The sequence below is a fragment of the Loxodonta africana genome, chromosome 4 (genome assembly GCF_030014295.1).
Source record: "Loxodonta africana isolate mLoxAfr1 chromosome 4, mLoxAfr1.hap2, whole genome shotgun sequence".
In the NCBI taxonomy this organism is placed as follows: Eukaryota; Metazoa; Chordata; class Mammalia; order Proboscidea; family Elephantidae; genus Loxodonta; species Loxodonta africana.
In genome coordinates, this window is record NC_087345.1 from 126,076,514 (window position 1) to 126,098,303 (window position 21,790).

General features: G+C 42.3%; 2 protein-coding genes across 2 annotated transcripts in view; both read right to left on the bottom strand.

Moving 5' to 3' along the window:
* Positions 1-1,871: 1,871 nt before the first annotated feature.
* On the bottom strand, positions 1,872-6,691 carry CDKN1B (cyclin dependent kinase inhibitor 1B). The gene is made up of 3 exons (XM_003405657.4): positions 5,997-6,691; positions 5,354-5,483; positions 1,872-3,232 (listed from the first exon to the last, which is right to left on the bottom strand). The coding sequence occupies exons 1-2, from the start codon at positions 6,469-6,471 to the stop codon at positions 5,362-5,364; spliced, it is 597 nt and encodes a 198-aa protein (XP_003405705.1). The 5' UTR covers positions 6,472-6,691; the 3' UTR covers positions 1,872-3,232; positions 5,354-5,361.
* Positions 6,692-6,975: 284 nt separating this feature from the next.
* The window catches only part of LOC135231330 (uncharacterized), a 31,629-nt gene continuing 16,814 nt past the window's right edge, over positions 6,976-21,790 (bottom strand). Inside the window, exons 3-5 of the mRNA XM_064285175.1 lie at positions 15,116-15,210; positions 7,967-8,114; positions 6,976-7,527 (exon numbers count right to left, since the gene is read on the bottom strand). Coding sequence (XP_064141245.1) covers positions 6,978-7,527; positions 7,967-8,114; positions 15,116-15,210 — 793 coding nt within the window. The 3' untranslated portion in view covers positions 6,976-6,977. The remainder of the gene's footprint in view (positions 7,528-7,966; positions 8,115-15,115; positions 15,211-21,790) is intronic.

Here is a 21,790-nt window from a genome sequence, read left to right on the forward strand (position 1 = left end):
CCTCAAAGCCCCCCACCTCTCTGGAGGAGGCAGGGTACCAATGCTGAGGGTTTGTCCAGAGGAATGGAGGTGGGGGGGGTCCGCTTCTTTCTTACGCCCAGAGGAGAGATGATGAGGGAGGAAAGTTTCTGAGAAACCGCCCAGCCCAGCAGCGCTGGCCGAGGCGCGGCCGTCCTACGCGGCCTGCGGGCGCCCCGGGCGCGGGAACTACGCGCGGCGACAGGGGCAGTGCAAGGACCTGCGAGTTGCTTAAGGGGAGAGAGACTTGATGGCCTTTTCGTCCCCAGGCACCCGCCAGGTCGACCCCGCAAATGCCGCGGTGGGCGAGCGCGGGGCTCTTGGGCAGTTTGGGGAGATGACGGCTCAGTGGCCCGGGTCGCGGGGCAAGGGGTGACTGGCGCTGGCGGCCGTATCCCCTCGGAGGAACGCCTGCTACCGGTCCCGCAGCTCCGGTCCGGGGGTAGGACGCTCCGAACCGCAGAGATGCGTTTGGAGACTTGTCACAGACGTGTAAAGGAAGGAGGACACGGTGACTTGGGGGCTAAGTTCCTGTAAACGTGCCTGACGCGGCGAGCATCCACTTCTCCCTGGCCCTGCACTCCTAAAACGCAAACTCTAAAAATTCACATTAAACAGGCCTCTTTAGGAAAGGAAAACGGGGTACAGGCAGCAATTAAGAGGATTTTTTTCCTCTTTTAGAGACACTTTTTTAAAGTACCCTTTTTCGCTCAGAGAAACTTTAATTTTATTACATTTTTACTGACTCTCCACTCCTTCCTCCCCATTTTGACTTGTTTTTCTTGCCTTCTCAGTCTCCTCCTGACAAACACCCTGTATGTGTGCTTAAAACAATCACAAAAACACCCTAAATCTTTAATTAAAATAATACCTACTTGAAATATGTGGCCCAGCCACCAAAGGACCTAGTTTTCCCTTCCCGGCAGCCGAACAGGCAAACCCTGCATTAAAAAAAAATATATTCGGGTCAAATTTGCAGAAACGATTTTGTTTAGAGTCCCTTTTAGGGTACAATAGTGGAAATACAAGTATCTGAGGGAAACAATTTAACTCAAAGTCGAATTTTCACAATCCACCCATTCGCAGCCTCCTAGAATAATTTACTTTTACACCTTAGGTGACTTTTTGGAAAGAACGTTGGCATTACTGGAATCATTTTTAGTAAATCTGACTTTTAAATGTCGTTTTAAATTTTTCCTTTTTTTTTCTTATTCAAGTAAAATACATATATCTCTGCTATGTGGATACAAGGAGCCAAAACCCTCAAAATTGGTATTTAGCCAGTTTTTTGGGTGTGTAGGTTATGACCAGGATATTTAGAAATTGAAGAATCTGTGTATAACCACCAGTTTAATTTGAAAAGTATCTGTTCTATCTAAATCACACCAATTTCTTAAAGACTCACATATCTGAGTATTTTGAATAGGATGTATAGAGTAGATGATCTGAACAGTTGCTTAAATTCCTCACAACACTTAGTAATACTGTGTAAGTACAGATTTTAGAGAAGTCACTATGTTACTTTCATTTTCAATCCTGCAAATGCGTGATCGGACTACACTTATGTAAGGATTTTTGGTTCTGATACATACATATCCTAGGAGACAAATATTTGAACTAATGTCATAGGGACCCTGTTATCTTATTTATATGAAAATGTGACTTTTCTACCCTTTACAATTCAAAAGCTTTATCCACCAGAGCTAAGGGGAAAACAGTGACTGTATTCGGACCCACAAAAATATCATCTGAGTTGGGGGCCTAAATTATTCAGATATTTGCCAATTCACATTCTATTTGTATAAATACAACTAGAATACTAGATCAAAAAGTTCAAGCACAGTTCACATGAGTCAAGAGCTATGGAAGTTTCTTTATTGATTGCTTGATGTGTAACAATAATCGGCATCTTTTTCACACATTACAAAAAATTATACTTGGCTCAGTATGCAATCTTTTAAGCATAGCCATATTATTTAACAGAAGAAAGGGGGGGGGGAACCCAACTATTCTACCCAATACAGCATTTACAAATGCATAAAACATGCCACTTTGGCTTTTGTATTGACTAGGTTTAAAAAAAAAAAAAAAATCTCTTTTTAACATAAATAAGTTAGTATAATTTTTCAGTGTCTTTACAGAGTTATGTACACAGGTACGCTTCAAATGGTTTTGTTTCATACACATACACAGGCAATGCAGAAATACTGTTTAAAGATGTAGTATCCATTTCACTTATCCCACCAGTGTGCTTTCCCTACACACTTTCCTGTCAAAACACCACTTTCCTTTGGGTAAATTAACAAACAGAATGAGAAGCTTAAAATTAAAAATTATTTCATTTTTTTTAGGTGAAGTTACTTACAGATTTCTAAAAATATTTAGGGATTTAGGATTATTTTGACTGTCCGCATAGCACAAAGTGAAAAGGAAATTAAGAAAAACGTTTAACAAATTTAAAAAAGTGTAGATGGATCAATTCTGATCATTCAGGACATTTCCCCTACATCCCAGATTTTTGTCCAGAATTACCTGGAGTGATTACCTAACTGCCGAATAATTAACTGGTAAATTCCAATTCTAAGGGGGGAGAGGGGACGCTGAGAGTGGCAGTTTTTTATTGTTCTTTTAAAAAAGCCATTTACGGCTACACAACGGAATCATCAGAGCTCCCAAATGAAAATAAGTTTCATGTAAAAATAAATAGCAATTATTTGTAGCCAGTGTTCAAATTTTGATGATTTTAAAAATGAAATGCCAGTTCTCACTGAAAGGGACATTACATCTTTAACGTAAATAATTCCAATCCTTCCCCAAAATTGCTTCTCTTCATGCAAGTCAAATATTTTTTTTTCTTCTTGCTATAAATTGAAGCAAGCTCTTCAAACCTCCCCTGCCAATTCCTTACCCCCACCCTACCCTCCCTTCCCCAAAGTTTATGTGCTACATAAAAGATAAAAACTATATACACAGGTAGTACAATGAAGCAAATAAGGAAAAACCTAATTGCACAATGCTACATCCAATGCTTTTAGAGGCAGATCATTTAAGAGTGCCTAAAATTTTAGTGTTATTGTGTTGTTGCTTTTCAGTGCTTATACAAGATGTCCATTCCATGGAGTCCGCGATATGTATTTAAAACTTTCACTTAAATCTTCCTTGCTTCATCAAGCAGTGATGTTTATCTGATAAACAAGGAAACATATCCTTAATTCTGCAAAAAGAAAGAAGAAGAAAGAATTAGGTGGAAATACTAGAATAATATTATGAATAAAGTACAGGAATTATTTTGTCACTATCTTATTAGAAATTCCTGACAGACAAGGGCAAAAAAGTCTGTACCAAAAGTTGATGATTATAATAATCTACACCCAACATTCCCTTAACTGGATTTTTACTCTCCTCTGCGTGGGGTACTTCTGACTAGAGCAGTGGGTTCTTAACAGTGGGCAATTCTGTCCCCAGGGGACATTTGGCAGTGTTTGGAGACAATTTTGGTTGTCACAACTGGGGAGGGGGAGATGCTACTGGCATCCAGTGGGCAGAGGTCAGGGATGCTGCCAAAAATTCTACAATGCAGAGGACAGCTCCCACAACAAAGAATTATCCGGCCCAATATGTCAGTAGTGCAGAGGCTGAGAAACTCTGGTCTAGAGAATCTGGGTCAAAGATAATGAGAAAGAAAGTAGGAAAATTAACAAATTATGTAACACTTAAGAGTAGCAAAATTTTCTAAATTTGAAAAACTAAATATAATTTATAAAGGCCCTTCAAATGAAAATTCAATTAGTATCTTTTTTAAAAACTCACGGACAAATACATATTCTCTTATTCACAGACAGAATATACACATACATGCTTTTGAACAGACCTTACTACTACTCCTAGGATTCTTTAAATTGGCAATATTTACTAACGAATGTCTCTCTGCATGTCAGAATGTGGTCAGAATTCAGTAGTTCTGATTCACAGTGGCTCATGTAATGAGCGAAGCCACAAGTCACAAACCAAAAAGAGCTGTATGTGTTAAGGTTGCTTCAAGAAAAATTTTCCTACTTCATACAGAACTGTATATAACAGAGAGATTTTATAGTGCCATTTTGTATAAGCTCTAAAAATATATACATGTGTGGAAAAGTCATACATATGACATTATAATGTTTTAAAAACACAACAAACCTGAACCCCGCTTTAATCCTTGCGGGAATTTATTTTAAAAATTTTATAAACTAGGATTTAAAAAGTTAATATCAACATCTACTATGATCTTTTTATATGCTAGGCTTTAAGTGTGCTTTTTGGAGAAGAAAAAAAAAAGGGTTAACAGTCCTCGTTTTTAAGAAGCCTGTAAACTACTAGAATACATGCAGTTTGATTATCAGGCACAGCCAATCCACTTGAGTGCTAAAGTATTCAAATTAGCTATACATGGTGATCAAATTTTAGTAAATGGAAAAATCTCCACTTCTCTTGTGCCTGGTAGACCTACCCTTGGCAAGCCCTGATCTGTACTACCCATTTCCCCTACAAATATCTACATTGTGCTGTTATAGCATGATTAGCATACACATGCTGACGTGTTCCTGGATTGCTTACCCTGGCAGAGTTCATTTAACTTCTGCTTTGCAACTTTGGTGTTACCAGAATTCTACAGGAACTTTAGTATTTTTGAGCTTTCACTAGGGATTTTTTTTTAAAAATATGCAGGCTCCTTCTCTCCCCCAAATTTATCAGAAACCAGATAATGATAAGTGATAGTCTATGAAAACAGTAAAAAGAAAAGAACACAACATTCCACCCTATTCACATTTCTAATCACTTGATTAACCAAATGTGAGCTTTTTGTACCTAACGTCCCCCCTCAAATTTGAAATCCAATCATTGAATGTATGGCCTCAAAATCTGTTAGTGACTCAACCTGAACCTCTGGGAAATGAGTCCTCATGAAGTGGGACTGAGGCTTACCCCAGTTCTCACTCAGATGAGGAAAGAACCTATTGTTCCCAGCATGTTTTGGTGGGACTCACAAGGAAATAACCTTCCTACTCATGGGGTCTTAGCTACAAGTACTTGCCTAGCACACTTGTTCTAGCTGTATAGTGTGTTGAGGGAAAATTATCTCAGGACGTAGATTTTGAAGAATTACAGTATCCCCACAGTGATTCCCCACGTTTCCCCATTCCTACTTTTTTGACCTCACAAAATAAAAACAAACACCCACGAGCTCCTTATATGCCAGCAACCAGGAAGATCAGGTATCTTGGGGTTTTCTGACCCACAGGGTTCCTGCAGCCCCATTCGGGTGTCAGTTGTTTGCTCTTAGTAATCAACCCACCAAGCGGTTTATGTTTGACGTCTTCTGAGGCTCGGCTTCTTGGGCGTCTGCTCCACTGAGCCTGCGTTTGGGGACCCTTCTGAAACATTTTCTTCTGTTCTGTTGGCTCTTTTGTTTTGAGTAGAAGAATCTAAGGACAAGGGGAAATTCCAAAAAAAAAAAAAGCACACACACAATCTTTATTAGAAAAAACAATGGCTCAGACAAGTTGACCCCATAGTCAGGGAATGAAAAACCCACTACCTCCACCCACAATCCTGGATCCTTCATCACAGTGCCCTTTAAGTGCACAAAATCAGATTGTTTTCACGTAACAAAAAGTGTATTCTACGCCCCAAATCTCTCTCTCCGCAGCGTAGAGGAAGGCCGTTGATAAACATCTCAACATTGTCACATAACTAAGGCTGGAAAAGGAACTGCGATGTTTTAAGTTAGTGAAAATATCAGATATTACCCCATCGCTGGATTCTGGTTTAAAAAGCGTAAACAAACAAACAGTCAGCAGGTAGCATTCACAGCCCAGGATTAATAAAGTTCGCTCCCAAAATCTAGATCAGAATACGGTACAAAGAGCTAAATTTAAGACCCTCAAGCAAGCAAAGCGCTGCCCCAGACAGGCATATACGTTTGAAAAGGTCATTACCGTCTGTTGCAGGTCTCTTCCGTATCCCAGGGCACTGCTCCGCTAACCCCGTCTGGCTGTCTGATGTTTCAGTCTTTTGGTCTACCAAATGTGTGTCCTCTGAGTTTGCCTGAGACCCTATTAAAGGCACCGCCTGACGGCTCCCGTTGACATCCTGGCTCTCTTGCGCCGGCACCTTGCATGCGCCTTTGGGGGGCCGCGGGGGTCTGTAGTAAAACTCGGGCAAGCTGCCCTTTTCCATCTCTTGCCACTCGTATTTCCCCTCCAGGGGCTTGTGATTCTGAAAATCAAAATTCCACTTGCGCTGGCTAGCCTCTTCCATGTCTCTGCAGTGCTTCTCCAAGTCCCGAGTTAACTCTTCGTGATTCACCGGGCCGAAGAGGTTTCTGCAGGCGGAGGGCTTAGGGTACTCCGCCTGTCTGGCGTCCATCCGCTCCAGGCTCGGGCTCCCGTTAGACACTCGCACGTTTGACATCTTCCTCTCGAGTCTTTACTACCGCCTCTCTGGCTCTCTCAAAAAACAAAACCGAACAAAACAAAACGCCCCGACCCAACCCAACCCCCTTTTAGAAGCTCTGCGACTGCCCTCGGAGCCAAGAGAAACAAACACCAACAAGTAAGTGCCCGAGCTTCAGGAGCGCGCTGGGTCTGGGGGAGGGAGTAAGGGGAAGCCCCGGAGAGGCAGCCGAAAGTCTCCGCAGATCAAGTGTACCGGCGAGCGGGAGGGCGGGGAGGGGAGGGGAGGAGGAAGGAGGAGGGGGCGGAAAGGCCAGGCCAAGTCCCGGCTGCCGCTAGCCCGCGGGTCCCGCGAACCCAGCCGCTCTCCAAACCTTGCCGGCGTCAGAGTCGCGGAGCGGAGAGAAAGTGGGGAGAAGGGAAGGGGAGAAAAACACCCTGAAAAGGCGAGCCCCCTTTTTTTAGTTGCCCAATATGGCGGTGGAAGGGAGGCTGACGAAGAAGAAAATGATTGACACCGCAAGTCTATTTAAACAGAGGAGGAGATCCATTGGTTGCGGCGCCGGGAGCCGCCCAGCTGAGGCTGGCGAGCGCGGCCTTAAGGTGGCCCCGGCGCGGTTCCGCCGCCTCTCCGCCTTCCAGAGCGCGCCGACTCCGAGAGCGCAAGGAGGAGATTGGCTGGTCCCGTGATTGCTGGAGGTGTACTGCTGCCAGCAAACCTGCTCTGGCTGGCCTCGGAGAAATTAAAAATAAGACAAACAAACTAGCCAAACGGCCGGGAAGCTGGGGAGGGGCCTCTGCGGCGGGGCAGGCGGGGCCATGGGTACTGGTCCCCGCGCTGCGCTGGCTGGCCCGCCCGCTCGTTAGCCCAGACCTCCAGCTCCTGGCCCGTGAAACGAAGGGGCTGGACCAGATGATCTGTAATGTTGCTCTCCTCTCAACGTTTTGAGCCTCGGTGGCGATCTTGTTTTCCCTGCACTCGCCGAGCCGGAGGCGCGGGGGAGTGGAGGGCGGAGGCAGATGGTGCGAGCTGAGGCTTCTTCTGGGCTCGAGGCAGTGGCCCCCACCTCGTGCTCTGCGGAGGAGGTCAGGAAACCTTTGCCGAGGGCCAGGACCACCCCCCTCCCCGCGCACCCCATCCCTGCCTCCATGCCAGAGTGCCACAGGGGGTGGGCAACGGTTAGCTCAGGCTTAACCCAGAAGTTAAGGGGAAAAGCCAGGGCTAATGTCTTTCTATAAGGTAGCCAGGCGCAGCCTTCATACTGTGTTCTGAACCCAAGCTCTCACGCATTGGAAAAGAATCTGAAGATCAAAAGCTCGACTGCTTGCCCAAGTCCCTTAAACTTTGTAGCCGTTTCAGATACATTTAGTTTTGAAAACCGAGGCTACACCCTTGGCCCAGGTTCTTGCTTCCCCAGTACACTTAAGGCCACTGACATTGACTGCGTGTGGGAACTCGCCTCCTTCTCTTTATACTTTTCAATTCTTTCACGGGTTGTAGTAGTTTCCTCTACCTGAGTCCAGTCGCCAAAGGCAACAGCTCCTTCCTTCCTCCACCTTTCTCTCCCACCGGCTTCCTGCTCCAACACACCCAAACTACGTTCAGATGCAACTGGCTGCTTTCAGAGGACTGCAAGCTGTTGAAAGGTGAAAATATTTCCCCTAAGAATCAAAGTCTATGTTATGAAATGATTTATAAAACCACCACAACCGTGTCCTCATGCCTGACGTGATTAGGTCATTTCTCCTCTCCGCTCTGCAAATTGAAACATATCAATCAGTTTGGTCTTCAGCTCGGTGGTGGAAGTTAAAACTGGGTGGGCAGGGTTGTCATAGCTCAGTGGGTCTTTAACTGCCTTCCCAGTCCCACTCCCAATACACATAATCTTCCTTGGACCAAAGTAAATAAATTTTACTGGAAATTAACCTCCATTTCTAACACAGGGCCGCTATGAATCGGAATCACTCCACAGCAGTGGGTTTTTGGTTTGGTTCCAACATTGCACAGCAGCAATGTGTTCTCATGCACCTATGCTATCGATGAGTTTGATTTTTAACTTGCTTTCACAACCACGTCTTATTTGTCCTCTGTATACACTCTGGAATGTTAGTGTGGGGAGGGTCCCTGGGGACCCTGTGGTTCAACCTTCTCGTTTTACCACTGAGAAAATTGAGGCTCAGAAAAGTTTCCTGTCCAGGGACACACATTCAGTTGGTAGCAGAGCCAGGACTAGACACAGGTCTCCTATCTCACAATCTGATTCGTTTTCTGTTCCTTTCCTTCCTGATGGAAACCCTGGTGGTGTAGTGGTTAAGAGCTATGGCTGCTAACCAAAAGGTTAGTAGTTCAAATCTACCAGGCACTCCTTGGAAACTCTATGGGGCAGTTCTACTCTGGCCTATATGGTTGCTGAGTCAGAATAGACTCGGTGGCAGTGGGTTTTCCTTCCTGATGGTTCCAACTGGTTCAAGTTTTTGTCTGGATTCGCTTGTGCTACAGGCCTTCCTTTCCTACTCGTGGTTCAAAACGGCTCCTTCCCAGGCCCGGGACTGCTTGCAGATGTTTCCTTGACGTGGTCTGTGGTCACTGATATTTAAATGTTGCCATTACTGGCCTTTAATATCACTATCAACTAGTTCAACTAAACGCAGATTCCAAAAGGACAGAGGTGGCACCCAGGGAGCAGTGAGGGAATACAGTGTACAGAGTGGTTGCAAAGTCAGGGCTTCCTACCTGGCTGACAGAAAAGAGTTCACCTAGGATCAAAGCAGGAGGTCTCATCCTCTTTAATTGTCTACGTTTAATGCCCCACTAAGTTGTTAGGTTAGGAAGGGGGGCAGCAAAGTTAAGATAGATTTCACGACCTTAATTTATATCCTAGCCCTGAAATAAGGTGTTTTTGCCCAAATTCTTAAATCTCTGCTAGACTACAGAGGAATTTTATATTATGTATGCGTATATGTGAATAATAACTACAAACTACTACATACATGAATGGAGAAATTCTAGAGTACTAGCTTGTCACAGAAGTTTAATTTTATAATGGGATTAACATTTTGTATAAAAGTAGAAAATGAATACTTCTATCCCCTACACACTGAATCTTCAGTTACTATGTGGGAGCACCATTTTGTTGCTTTGTTACTCTTGAGAAATAAACGAGCCACGGTGAAGCCACCTTAAGAAGTCTGGCTGCCAGCAGAAGGGCTGTGCTTACATGACCTTGCTATGATCTAAAGTGTTTTGTTTACAGTCAAGGCACCGGAGATCTGTACAGCAAATAATGAGAAGGCAGGCGTCTGCTGTAGTATCAGCGAAGCGTGAAAAAAATACTATGGAGTCCCCGAGGGAAGAGAGAACGTGGAGATCAGAGCGCCATGCTCCTGTGGAAAGTAGGTGGCTGCAGAAGAGTAAGCCAGGGAGAAATTTTTCAGATAAACAGTGCAAAGGCGGAGCCTGAGTAAAAAAGAGTTCCACTCACACTGCTCAGAAATGGGCTCTGCTTCCCCAAGACCCAGGATCTAGTCGTGTGTGGTGTTTTTGTTGTTGTTTTCACTTCTGGTGGTTTCCTAGTTAGAGCTGAGAAGTCTCACATAGCCAAGGCCAGATGTCTGTCTTTCATGTTCTGAGGAGTGAGGCAAAGACCAAAATAACTTAAAACACCTGTGAGTAGACAAGTGTCAAAATGAGGTGGTGGGGCTGTGTTAGCCCTGCTCCCAGATGGAGCCCTCTCACGAGGAAATTACGTAGCCCCAAATATTTCTCTGATGGTGCATGTTTCCTTGCCCGGTTGCCCCTTCCACCATAAATACATAATTTTAATCCTTCCTCAAGGATGTTTATAATGAGGTAGCTTTCACTCAATATCACCATTCCCTGTCTTTTTTTTTTTTTTTGCCATATTTGTAAAGAATTTGGAAATTTCACAGTCATCTGTATCTTAAATCTTTTAAATCAATTTAACAAATATTTATGGAAAACTTTTTATTAATTTGTTCGTTCTTTCTTTCAACAAATATTTTTTGAATGCCTACCCAGCCAGGCATTATCCTAGGCTCTGGGGATACAGAAGTGAACAAATAAATAAAAACTAGAATGTAGCTTATGTCCTAGTGAGGAGAGAGGAGACAGAAAATAAATGCAACAAATGAGTAAAATATGCACCAGGAAGAAAGTGACGAGTCCTGTGGAGAAACACTGATCAAGGGAAAGGGAAAGCCAGGTGTGTGAAGGTCACAGTGTGAAGAGTGGTCAGGGAAGGCCTCACCCAGAGAGTGGCCTTTGAGAGAACCTTGAAGGACATGAGAAAGTGAACCATGCAGACATCTGGGGAAAGAATGTCCCAATAAAGAGAACAGCAAATGCCAAGGCTCTGAAGTGGCTCTTGCGTGGTGTGTTCAAAGAACAATAAGGAGGCCCATATAGTGGAGAGTGCTGAGCAAGGGGAGAGTGGTAACAGGAACAACAGATCACATCGGACCATGTAGGCCTCTGTAGGCTCTTTATCATTCACTCAGTGATATGAGACGCCATTGACACATAAGGAGGTTTTGAGCAGTGGAATGATGTGATCTTAGCATGTGTAAACCATCTTCCATGGCATTATTCTCAGCAGCCTGAGGAGTGAAGAGGTCACCAAGTCACAATCCCTGCATTTAGGGAATGTACACCTTAGTTGGGGAGGCCACCATGTGTACAAAAACTACAGAGATAAAAAAAAAAAATAGAAAGCAATAAATGAAAGAACAGGGTGCTGTGGAGTACAAGGCGGGGAGAAAGAAGAAGGGTTCATGGAGGAGATGATACATGAATGAGAAGACTGTAGAGAAGATTGTAAGGGTCTTTGTGATCTGAGGTCATTGTGGGACTCAGGGGAGTCCCTGAGGCCGGATGGAAGTCATCACCAGGTGGACGATCCCTAGAAGTAGGAGGGAACTTTTGACTCCTCCACAGCAGTTCTTCTGCAAAATGCCTGAGTGCAGACACAAGCGCACTGGGTCTCTGTGGACCTCCTGTTGGTAGACAAGTCTCTCAAGGTCCCAGATGGCCAGAACTAGAAGAGACTGGATAGGTCATCCACCAGCGGCTGTCAGGCAGTCCCAGGGAATTCACACCGTAGTTCAGGATGTGCTGTCTGCTTTAGGGAAGCAGGGCCTGGCTGTGTGGCTGGACCCAGACCACTCCGATGTCTCCTAAGTGAAAAACAAGGAAACTTAATAAATATAGTTATAAAATTGTGATTCAAAAAAAAGATGATAATTATAAGGGTGTACTGGCAGGCGGCGTGATGGGGGGATGGCCATGGATGACGTTATCCTAAAAAATCTGGGTTTTGTTTAGTAAGCAATGAGAAACTGGGCTTTTGGTGAAGAGAATGACATGATGATTGTCTAAACCTATAGGTTTGGATTCATGAGACGGGATGGTCTGCAGAAGGTGGGGCTGAGGGTGATCTGAGAGACAGTGTCTAGGGACAGAGCTAAGTGAAAAGCTGGACAGAGGGTCCCATTATGGTGGGAGCTGAGGGAGATGGGTGAAGAACGGGTATGAGGCAAGAGGGTAGAAATATAATCTGTAACACCAGGATGAGAAAGTTTGGAACTGAAAGTAGGAGGCAGTCTGGGGGAATCTCCTGAGCTGCAAAGGTACAGCTGCAGATGCTTTTTTTTTTTTTACAGCCTTACCTTTAGGGTAACTGATAAGGGGCCCAAGCTGTCTTGAACAACAAAATCTTTGTGTTTGAAAGTGGCATCAAACAGGAGAGTAAAGGATGGGTGTGATGAACTTGAGAGACTGACACAGATAGGTGATTTTGGAGGCTGTTGTAGTTGTGAAGCAAGACAGGATAGATGTGTTTTGAAGAGACAGCCAACAGAATTTGCTGAAGGATTGGTGTGAGAGAGAAGAGTGCACAATGACTCCAAGGCTTATTGGCCTAAGCAACTGAAGAAATGTTTGATGGTTATTGTTATGTGTCAACTTGGCTAGGCCACGATTCTCAGTGATTTGGCAGACATTATGTAATCATCCTCCATTTTATGACCTGATGTGAACAGCCAGTCAGTTGGAAGGGGAGCTTCTTTGGGGGTGTGGCCTGCATCTAATATATATATATATATGGATGTTCTGGCAAAGCTCCCCCTCCCCCTCCCCCTTCCCCTTCCCCTCCTTTTCCCTCCTGCATCCTCTGACCTACAGTTCTTGGAATGTGAGAAGCCTCCAGCCTGCTGTCTGACTTGCAGATTTTGGGTTCTTTAGCACCCCACCCCCAACCATTTGTGTCAGGATAAGCCTCCAGCCTGCTGCTTGACCCAGGATTTGGGACTTGTCAGCCTCCATAATTGTGTGAGCCATTTCCTTGAAACAAATCTCTCTGTATATTTTATGTATATATGCTTAACTGGTTTTGCTCCTCTAGAGAACACAGCCTAAAATGTGGGCCATTTACCGAAATGTAGTTGGTTGAGGGATGAACAAAGTTTGCTTTGGACATGTTAAGTTTGAGATGGCCATGGACATCCAAATGGAGATGCTGAGTTAGCAGTTGGATATACGAGTCTGGAATTCAGGGGAGAGAAGCCTGTGCTGGAGATACAATTTTGAAATTTTCAGTATTTAGATGATATTAAAACCTCAGGTATGATCACTAAGGAAGTGAGTTTAGACATAGAAGAAAGGAGAAGAGGCCTGAGCAGTAAGCCTAAGGTTCTATGACCTTTAGAAGTCAAAAAGATGGGAAATATCCAGCAAAGGAGACTGGAAAGGGGCAGAGACCAAGTAAAGAAAGTATTTCAAGGAGGAGAGAGAGATCAAATGGTTCAAATGCTGCTGATAGGTCAAGTAAAATGAGGACTGAAAATTGACTGCTTTCCTTCAATATTTTTTCTGAACTGTCATAAAAATTGTCATGTAGACAAATTACTTTAAATTTCTTTGAAAGAAACCACTTTTGGAGAATGTGCTGGTGGGAGGGGTTACACTTGCTGATTAGTTTTGCCTGTGAGTCTCAGTTTCAGCTGACTAATCTTGGAGTCTTTGGGTGGCACAAATGGTTGAGCACTTGACTACTAACCGAAAAAAGGTTGGTAGTTTGAACCCACCCAAAGCCACCTAGGAAGAATGGCTTGGCAATCTGCTTCCAAAAGGTCACAGCCTAGAGTGCAGTTCTATTCTGCACACATGGGGTCAATGTGAGTCAGAATTAACTTGATAGCAAAGGTTTGGTTTCGGGTTTTTAATCTTCTTAGGAAATCATTGTAGAAAAGCATCTTCTGATCCCAGCATAATAGATTGCCTTTTTTTTTTTTTTTACCAAATAAACAGCGTAAGACTTTATTATGGATTTCTAGCATATTAAAAAGGGCAGTAAGTTGCATTTCTATTTATTCTTGGCAAAAAGCCTTCCCCTGCACTGTAATAATGGTATTCTTCTTCAAGCCTCAGTAATCTGCTTAGCATCTTCCTGTATTAGTGGACCAATTATATCTCCAGTGTCAAGAGTAATCACAAATGCAATTCATTGCCTTTTTCCTTAACTCTGGATGAGATTTTCTGACCTAGAATGTTTTCTTCTCTTCTTTACTGAAGAAACAGAAACATCCAGGATAGTTAGGCCCTATGGCCACATGAGGACAGAAGAGGGTTAGTAATAGGATAGAATTCCCCTCACAGAGCATTCATGAAGCAGGAATGTCATTGACCTGCTGCACTGTTTAAGCAGCACAGGAGGGCAGCACAAGGCCGGAACTGTCAACCCTAATCCTGCAAATATTCCAAACCACAACCACAGCTGTAATCTACTTTTCTAAATGCATACACAAGAGCTTTAATCCCCATCACATTTAATCGAACTCTAAATTTGCACAGAGTCTACCTGTTAAATATTTTTAGGTAATTTTCATACAATATCCACATACTAAACTGAATTTTAACATTTATTTTAACATATCAGAGTGTTTTAGCAATTGTCTGATATAATCTAGATATTATAACTCTTCACAAGTGAGGAAGTAGAAGTGACTTGTTTATGGTCACACACAATTTGTTGCAAAGTCAAGATAACAACCTAAATCTAATCCTCTTCTACTAAACCCAGCTCTTTCAGAGAGACAGCTCCCATCCCACCCCACATCCAAATACATATACTGCCTCCCTGACATATTTGTCTTGACTTCAGATGTAAATCCACAGCCTTTAACCTTTTGTGTATCCTCCAATGAGGCCAATTTCAATCCTCTAAACAAAATAAATATAAGTAGGTAGCACTAAGTAGTACACATGATTTCGCTAAAGATACCAGAGATAGCCCTCAGTGCATTCTCTTAGGGATGCTAGACGAGACAGTCATGGAGCCTATCAAGTCTACAGACCCTTCCAAGAGAAAGTGCCCCACTCTCAGGCCATGGCATGAGTTCCCAACCAAGAGCCGTGGTTTGTGGTGGGGCCTGGTATAGGCAACTCTCCCTTAAAGAAGGAAGATGGTTATTATCTAAGCCGATCTTACACCCTCACTCAAGAAGTACAGTAAGAATCAAAAGATCAAAGAAGAAGACAGATGCAGAGAGAGGACATGGAGGGACCATTGGAATAACTACAAGCTAGAATGACGGGCCATTGACTTCCAAGTTAAAGGTGTCCAGAGCTCCCAACAGTCCAAACAAACCTTTAATTCCTGTGTATTTGTGAATAATGACCTTTTTGAGGCTCTGTAGTTTGGCTTCCCATGTTCGTAAGAACTTGGCAGTATAGCTAAGATTCCTGTCATGCATATGTGAAAAAACACATGCACACACTTCACATATTACTTGAAGTACAAATGAGACAGTTCCTTACAACCAAACAGACCTAAACCATAACCACCACCTACACATATGATCACAGGCGTAAGTTCAAATTATGTAGAAGTTACTCTCCATATCCAATATCAGCACACATTTAACACCGACCAAGCTCATATGGAATATGTGATAATAGTGACCTATAGGACAGAGTAGAGCTGCCCCATAGGGTTTCTAAGTAGCACCTGGTGGATTCGAACTGCCAGCTTTTTGGTTAGCAGCCATAGCACTTAACCACTGTACCACCAGGGTTTCCAATTTGACCGTAGGTGTACTTTATTCACTCAATATGTATCTATTGAGTACCTACAATGTAACAAGCATTATGCTGGGTGCTGGAGTCACAGAGACAAATAAGATAATGTCTCTGCATTTGAAGGGCTCCCAGCTCAGTGGGCAAGGTATAGGAACATAATACAAGAATGGGAACAAATTATAGAAAATTTAAGGAAATGGAGCCCTGGCGGCACAGTGGTTAAGAGCTCCACTGCAAACTGAAAGACTAGCAGTTCAAATCCACCAGCTGCTCCTGGAAACCCTATGGGGAATTTCTACTCTGTCCTGTAGGGTTGCTATGAGTCGGAATAGACTCTACGGCAATGGGTTTGGGTATACTGATTGCCTAAGGCAGATAAGTTTTTGCTCCTAAGTCATTCTGGTAAGGGTTTTCTAGACAAGTTCAGCTTATCAGTCAACATGATATTTGTGCCAGTATACTGTACACACAAGTTAAAAAAAAAGAGAGAGAACAGAATTAAATCATCATTCTTCAGTGCCTTGATCACTGGGATATAGAATGGTGTAATTAGATGGCCTGGGCTAACAATTACTAAGTTTGTCATGACCATTATTTAACATGAATGCTGGCTTCGCAGGATTTTAAATGTGGTTATGATGTTTTAGACTTAAATGTTAGACATCCCTTAGTGATTTATTGTTTTGAGTGTTTATCACAATGGAGAAGTAAAGAAAACATAAGGAGTTTTAAAAAGAAGAGGAAAGGGAGAGGGTACTGAAGACAGGGAAAGAAGAGATCCAGAAAGCCAAAGGCTTTCAAAATATGATTCATCACAATATGAATCCAGATTTATCACAGATCTGTATTCAGTATGAATTTAGTCAGTCACTTAAAAGCATTTTTTAGAAACCTACCAGTACATACTCTAAAATGTTTAGTCTGATTTTCTAATGCTATTCTATACAGAGAGTTCTGTTGTACTTGTATTCAGCACTAGAGATGTGAGTTAAATACCAACTCATACTGAAAATTTAAAAATATTCTATTATTTAAATCATTTTAGGACATAGTACTTCTGGGAAGAACTACAACCAGAATGCTTCTTAGAAGCAAGGATGGCAAGACTTTGTCCCGTGTATGTTGGACATGTTATCAGGAGGGACCAGACCCTGGAGAAGGACATCGTGCTCGGTAAAGTAGAGAGCCAGAGAAAAAGAGAAAGACCCTCAATGAGATGGATTGACACAGTGGCTGTAACAATAGGCTAAAGCATAGCAACGACTCTGAGGATGGTGTAGGACCAGGCAGTGTTTCGTTCTGTTGCACACAGGGTCGGTACGCGTCAGAACCAACTCTACAGTAGCTAACAACAACAGGATATGACACAATTAAATTCAACAAATATTTACGTGTGCCTAACTTGTATGAGAGGAGCCATAGTGGCGCAACAGTTAAGTGCTCAGCTACTAACCAAGAGGTTGGTGGTTCTAACACACCCAATCACTCTGTGGGAGAAAGACCTGGCAATCTGCTTCCGTAAAGATTATAGCCAAGAAAACCTAATGGGGCAGTTCTACTCTGTCACATGGGGTTGTTATGTGTCAGAGTCAACTCGATGGCACCTAACAACAAGTTATATGAAGGTCCCTGGGTGGCATAAGCAGTTTGCAATTGGCTGATAACCTGAAGGTTGGCAATTCAAATCCACCTGGTGGCACCGAGGAAGAAAGCTCTGATAATCTGCTGTCTTAAAGACTACAGCCAAGAAAACCCTGTGGAGCAGTTCTGCTCTGTAACATGTGGGGTTGCCAGCCATAAGTCAGAACTGAATTGAAGGCAACAGGTTTGGTTTTTGATTTTAACTTGTATGAACCATAATGCCAGGCATCAGAGGAATTTTGAAAAGTGAATAAAGCACCTGACAGGGAGCACAACAGAGAACTCCTGAGGGAACAGGAGATCAGCGGGATGCAGACCCCAAATTCTCATAAAAAGACCATACTTAATGGTCTGACTGAGACTAGAGGAATCCTGGCGGCCATGGTCCCCAGACCTTCTGTCGGCACAGGACAGGAACTATCCCCGAAGACAACTCATCAGACATGAAAGGGACTGGACAGTGGGTAGGAGAGAGATGCTGATGAAGAGTGAGCTAATTATATCAGGTGGACACTTGAGAATGTGTTGGCAGCTCTTGTCTGGAGGGGGGATGGGAGGATAGAGAGAGAGGGAAGCTGGCAAAATTGTCACGAAAGGAGAGACTGAAAGGGCTGACTCAAAAGGGGAAGAGCAGGTGGGAGTACGGAGTAAGATGTATGTAAACATGTATGTGACAGACTGATTGCATTTGTAAACATTCACTTGAAGCTTAATAAAAGTTAATAAAAAAAAGTGAATAAAGCATAATCACTGTCTTCAATGGGGGAGCTTTAGTCTATATTTGAAAATTAAACAAAGACACAATAACATTAAAACGAGACCAAATATGTGTACTGTAGAAACCAAGAGAGACTTACATAAATGGAAAAGTATACTATACTTGTGGACAGAAAGACTCAACATTGTGAAAATATCAGTCTACCCAAAGTGATTTACAGATATAATGCAATCACAATTCAAATACTAACAGCATTCTTTAACAAAATGGAAAAACTAATGACTAAATTTATATGGAAAGAAAAAAGACCCTGGATAAGTAAAGCACTATTGAAGAAGAATAAAGTAGGAGAACTTGCAGTAGCTGACTTCAGAACCTATTACTATAAAGATATAGTAGTCAAAACAGCTTGGTACTGGTGCAACGACAGACACATTGACCAGTGGAACAGAATTGAGAACCCAGATGTAAATCCATCCAACTATGGTCACCTGATCTTAGACAAAGACTTGAAGTCCATTAAATGGGGAAAAGATGGTCTTTTTAACAAATGGTGCTGGCAAAACTGGATGTGCATCTGCAAAAAAATGAAACAGGACCCATACCTCACACCATACACAAAAACTAATTCAAAATGGATCAAAGATCTAAATATAAAACCAAAAACTATAAAGATCACAGAAGAAAAAAATGGACAATGCTAGGGCCCCTAATATACAGCATAAATAGGATACATACCATAACTAACAATGCACAAACACCAGAAGATAAGCTAGATAACTGGGAGCTCCTAAAAATTAAACACATGTTCATCAAAAGACTTCACTAAAAGAGTAAAAAGAGAACCTACAGACTGGAAAAAAATTTTGGCTATGACATACGCAACAAGGGTCCAATCTCTAAAATCTGTAAGATACTGCAACACCTCAACAAGAACAAGACAAATAATTCAATTAAAAAATGGACATTTCATCAAAGAAGACATTCAGGCAGATACATGAGGAAATGGTCTTGATCATTAGCCATTAACCAAGACCAAACCCAAACTGGTTGCCACTGAGTCAATTCCAACTCATGGCAACCCTATAGGACAGAGTAGAACTACCACATAGGGTTTCCAAGGAGCAGCTGGTAGATTTGAACTGCCAACCTTTTGATTAGCAGCCGAGCTCCTAACCACTGTGACACCAGGGCTGCCATTAGAGAAATGTAAATCAAACTACATTCAGAAACCATTTCACCCTGATATTACCAGCACTAATCAAAAAAACAGAAAAAAGTGTTGGAGAGGTTGTACAGAGATTGGAACTCTTATGCACTGCTGGTAGGAATGTAAAATGGTACAATCACTATGGAAAACAATATGGCACCTCCTTTAAAAGCTGGAAATAAAAATGCCGTATGATCCAGCAATCCCACTTCTAGGAATATATCCTAGAGAAACAAGAGTCGTCGCATGAATAGACGTATGCACACCCATGTTCACTGCAGCATTGTTCACAATAACTAAAATACGGAAACAACCTAAGTGCCCATCAATAGGTGAATGGATAAACAACTTATGGTGCATATACACGATGGAATACTACCCAATGATAAACCACAATGATGAATCGGCAAAATATCTCACAACATGGATGAACCTGGAGGGCACTTTGTTGAGTGAAATAAGTCAATCACAAAAGGACTAATATTGTGTGAGACCACTATTATAAAAACTCAAGAACAGGTTTACACACAGATAGAAACAATCTTTGATGGTTAAGAGGAAGGGGAGGGGAAATCATTAACTAGCTAGTGGATAAGCGTTAACTTTGGTGAAGGGAAAGACAGTACACAATATAGGGGAAGTCAGCACGACTTGACCAAGGTAAGGTCATGGGAGCTTCATAGACACATCCAAATGCCCTGAGAGACTGAGTTACTAGGGTTGAGAGGGCTAGGGACCATGGTTTCAGGGTCATTTAGGTCAACTAACATAACAAAGTTCATAAAGAAAATGTTCTACATCCAACTTTGGTGAACAGCATTTGGGGTCTTAAAAGCTTGTGAGCAGCCACCTAAGATACGTTTACTGGTCCCATTCTGTCTGGATCAAAGGAAAATGAAGAAAAGCAAAGACACAAGGGAAATATTAGCCTAAAGGATTAATGGACCACAAATACCACAGCCTCCACCAGCCTGAGCCCAGAAGAAGTAGATGGTGCCCAGCTACCACCACAAACCACTCTGACAGGGATCACAATAGAGGGTCCTGGACAAAGTGGGAGAAAAATACAGAACAAAATTCAAATTCACATGCACACATGCACAGACACAAAAAAACCAGAGTTACTGGTCTGACAGAGACTGGAAGAACCCTGAGACTATGGCCCCCAGACTCCCTTTTAACTTAGAACTGAAACCTCTCCCGAGGTTCACCCTTCATTCAGCCAAAGATTAGATCTATAAAACAAAAAACAGCACATGTGAAGAATGTGCTTTTTAATTCGATTATGTATACGAGACTAAAACGGCAACACCTACCCAAAGGCAATGATGAGAAGGCAGGAAGGGACAGGAAAAATAGATGGATGGACTTGGGGAATTGGGGTGTTAAAGGGGAAAGTGTTGACACATTGCGGGCATTGGGACCAATGTCAGAAAACAATTTGTGTATAAATTGTTGAATGAGAAACTAATTTGCTCTGTAAAATTTCACCTTAAGCACGCACACACACACACACACACACACACACACACACACAAAAAAAACAGAACAATACAGGATGGGAACATGAGATTTTGCAAACTCTTCTATACACTTAATATAACATTTTCTCAAATCAATAAAACAAAAAAAACCAAATATGTATACTGTAAAAAGACAGTACAAAGTACTATGGTTGCTATTTAGTTTTGTTTTATAGTTGTTGATTGCCTTGACAAAGTAAGCCGTCTGTATGAGTCAGTCTTAATTACTAAGGTGAACAAGGAATTCATTCACCTTATCTACATTTTCCTACCTGAAGAAAATGTCATTCCAATTCTAGCTTGGAAAAACTGGTCATCGTCTTATCTCAACCATGTCAATGTACCTTTGGACAATGGATTTTTTTCCCCCTAGACAATAGATTTTAAAGTCACTCCCCACTTTGTTATGAATTTGCCTTAAAAGATAAATCCAAAATGTGAGATTTACTAAATTTTACTATATATTGAACATAGTAACAATAGTCAGATGAAGGCTTCTCTGTGGATGATGCTGGAAGTGTGCAGAGCCTTCAGAATTGGGCCCCTTTTGCATAGATACCATATATTTTCTCTAATTAACTTCATACTACATAAAAGCCTCTCCTTTTCTGTAGAAAATGTCTTACGTTACAAACTAACGACTTCAAATTTATCATTTTAAACATACAGAGTCCAATAAAATAACCAAATTGTTAACATTTATGCTTTCATTCGACTCTAAGATAAAGATCCAGGTTTAGGTTAATCTACCAGTTACTGAAGTTTTTCTGAGGACATTAAAATGTATCATTAGAAATTCTTCCATAGGATACTTTTTTTTTTAAAGATCAGCTTGTCTGCTTTTTGTTTTTGAACTGACCTAGTCACACGTATAGCACAAAGTTGCACCAGATAACATTTTCTGTAAGCGTTGTTGCTTCCTAAAGCCAAACCCAAACCAAACCCGTTGCCGTTGAGTTGATTCAGACTCGTAGAGACCTTACAGGACAGAGTACAACTATAGGACAGAGTAGAACTGCCCCATAGGTTTCCAAGAAGCAGCTGGTGGGTCCGAATTGCAGATCTTTTGGTTAGCAGCCGAGCTCTTAACCACTGCACCACCAGAGCCCCCTCTAAAGCCAAAGGGACCGTCGAATCATTTAAAAAAAAATT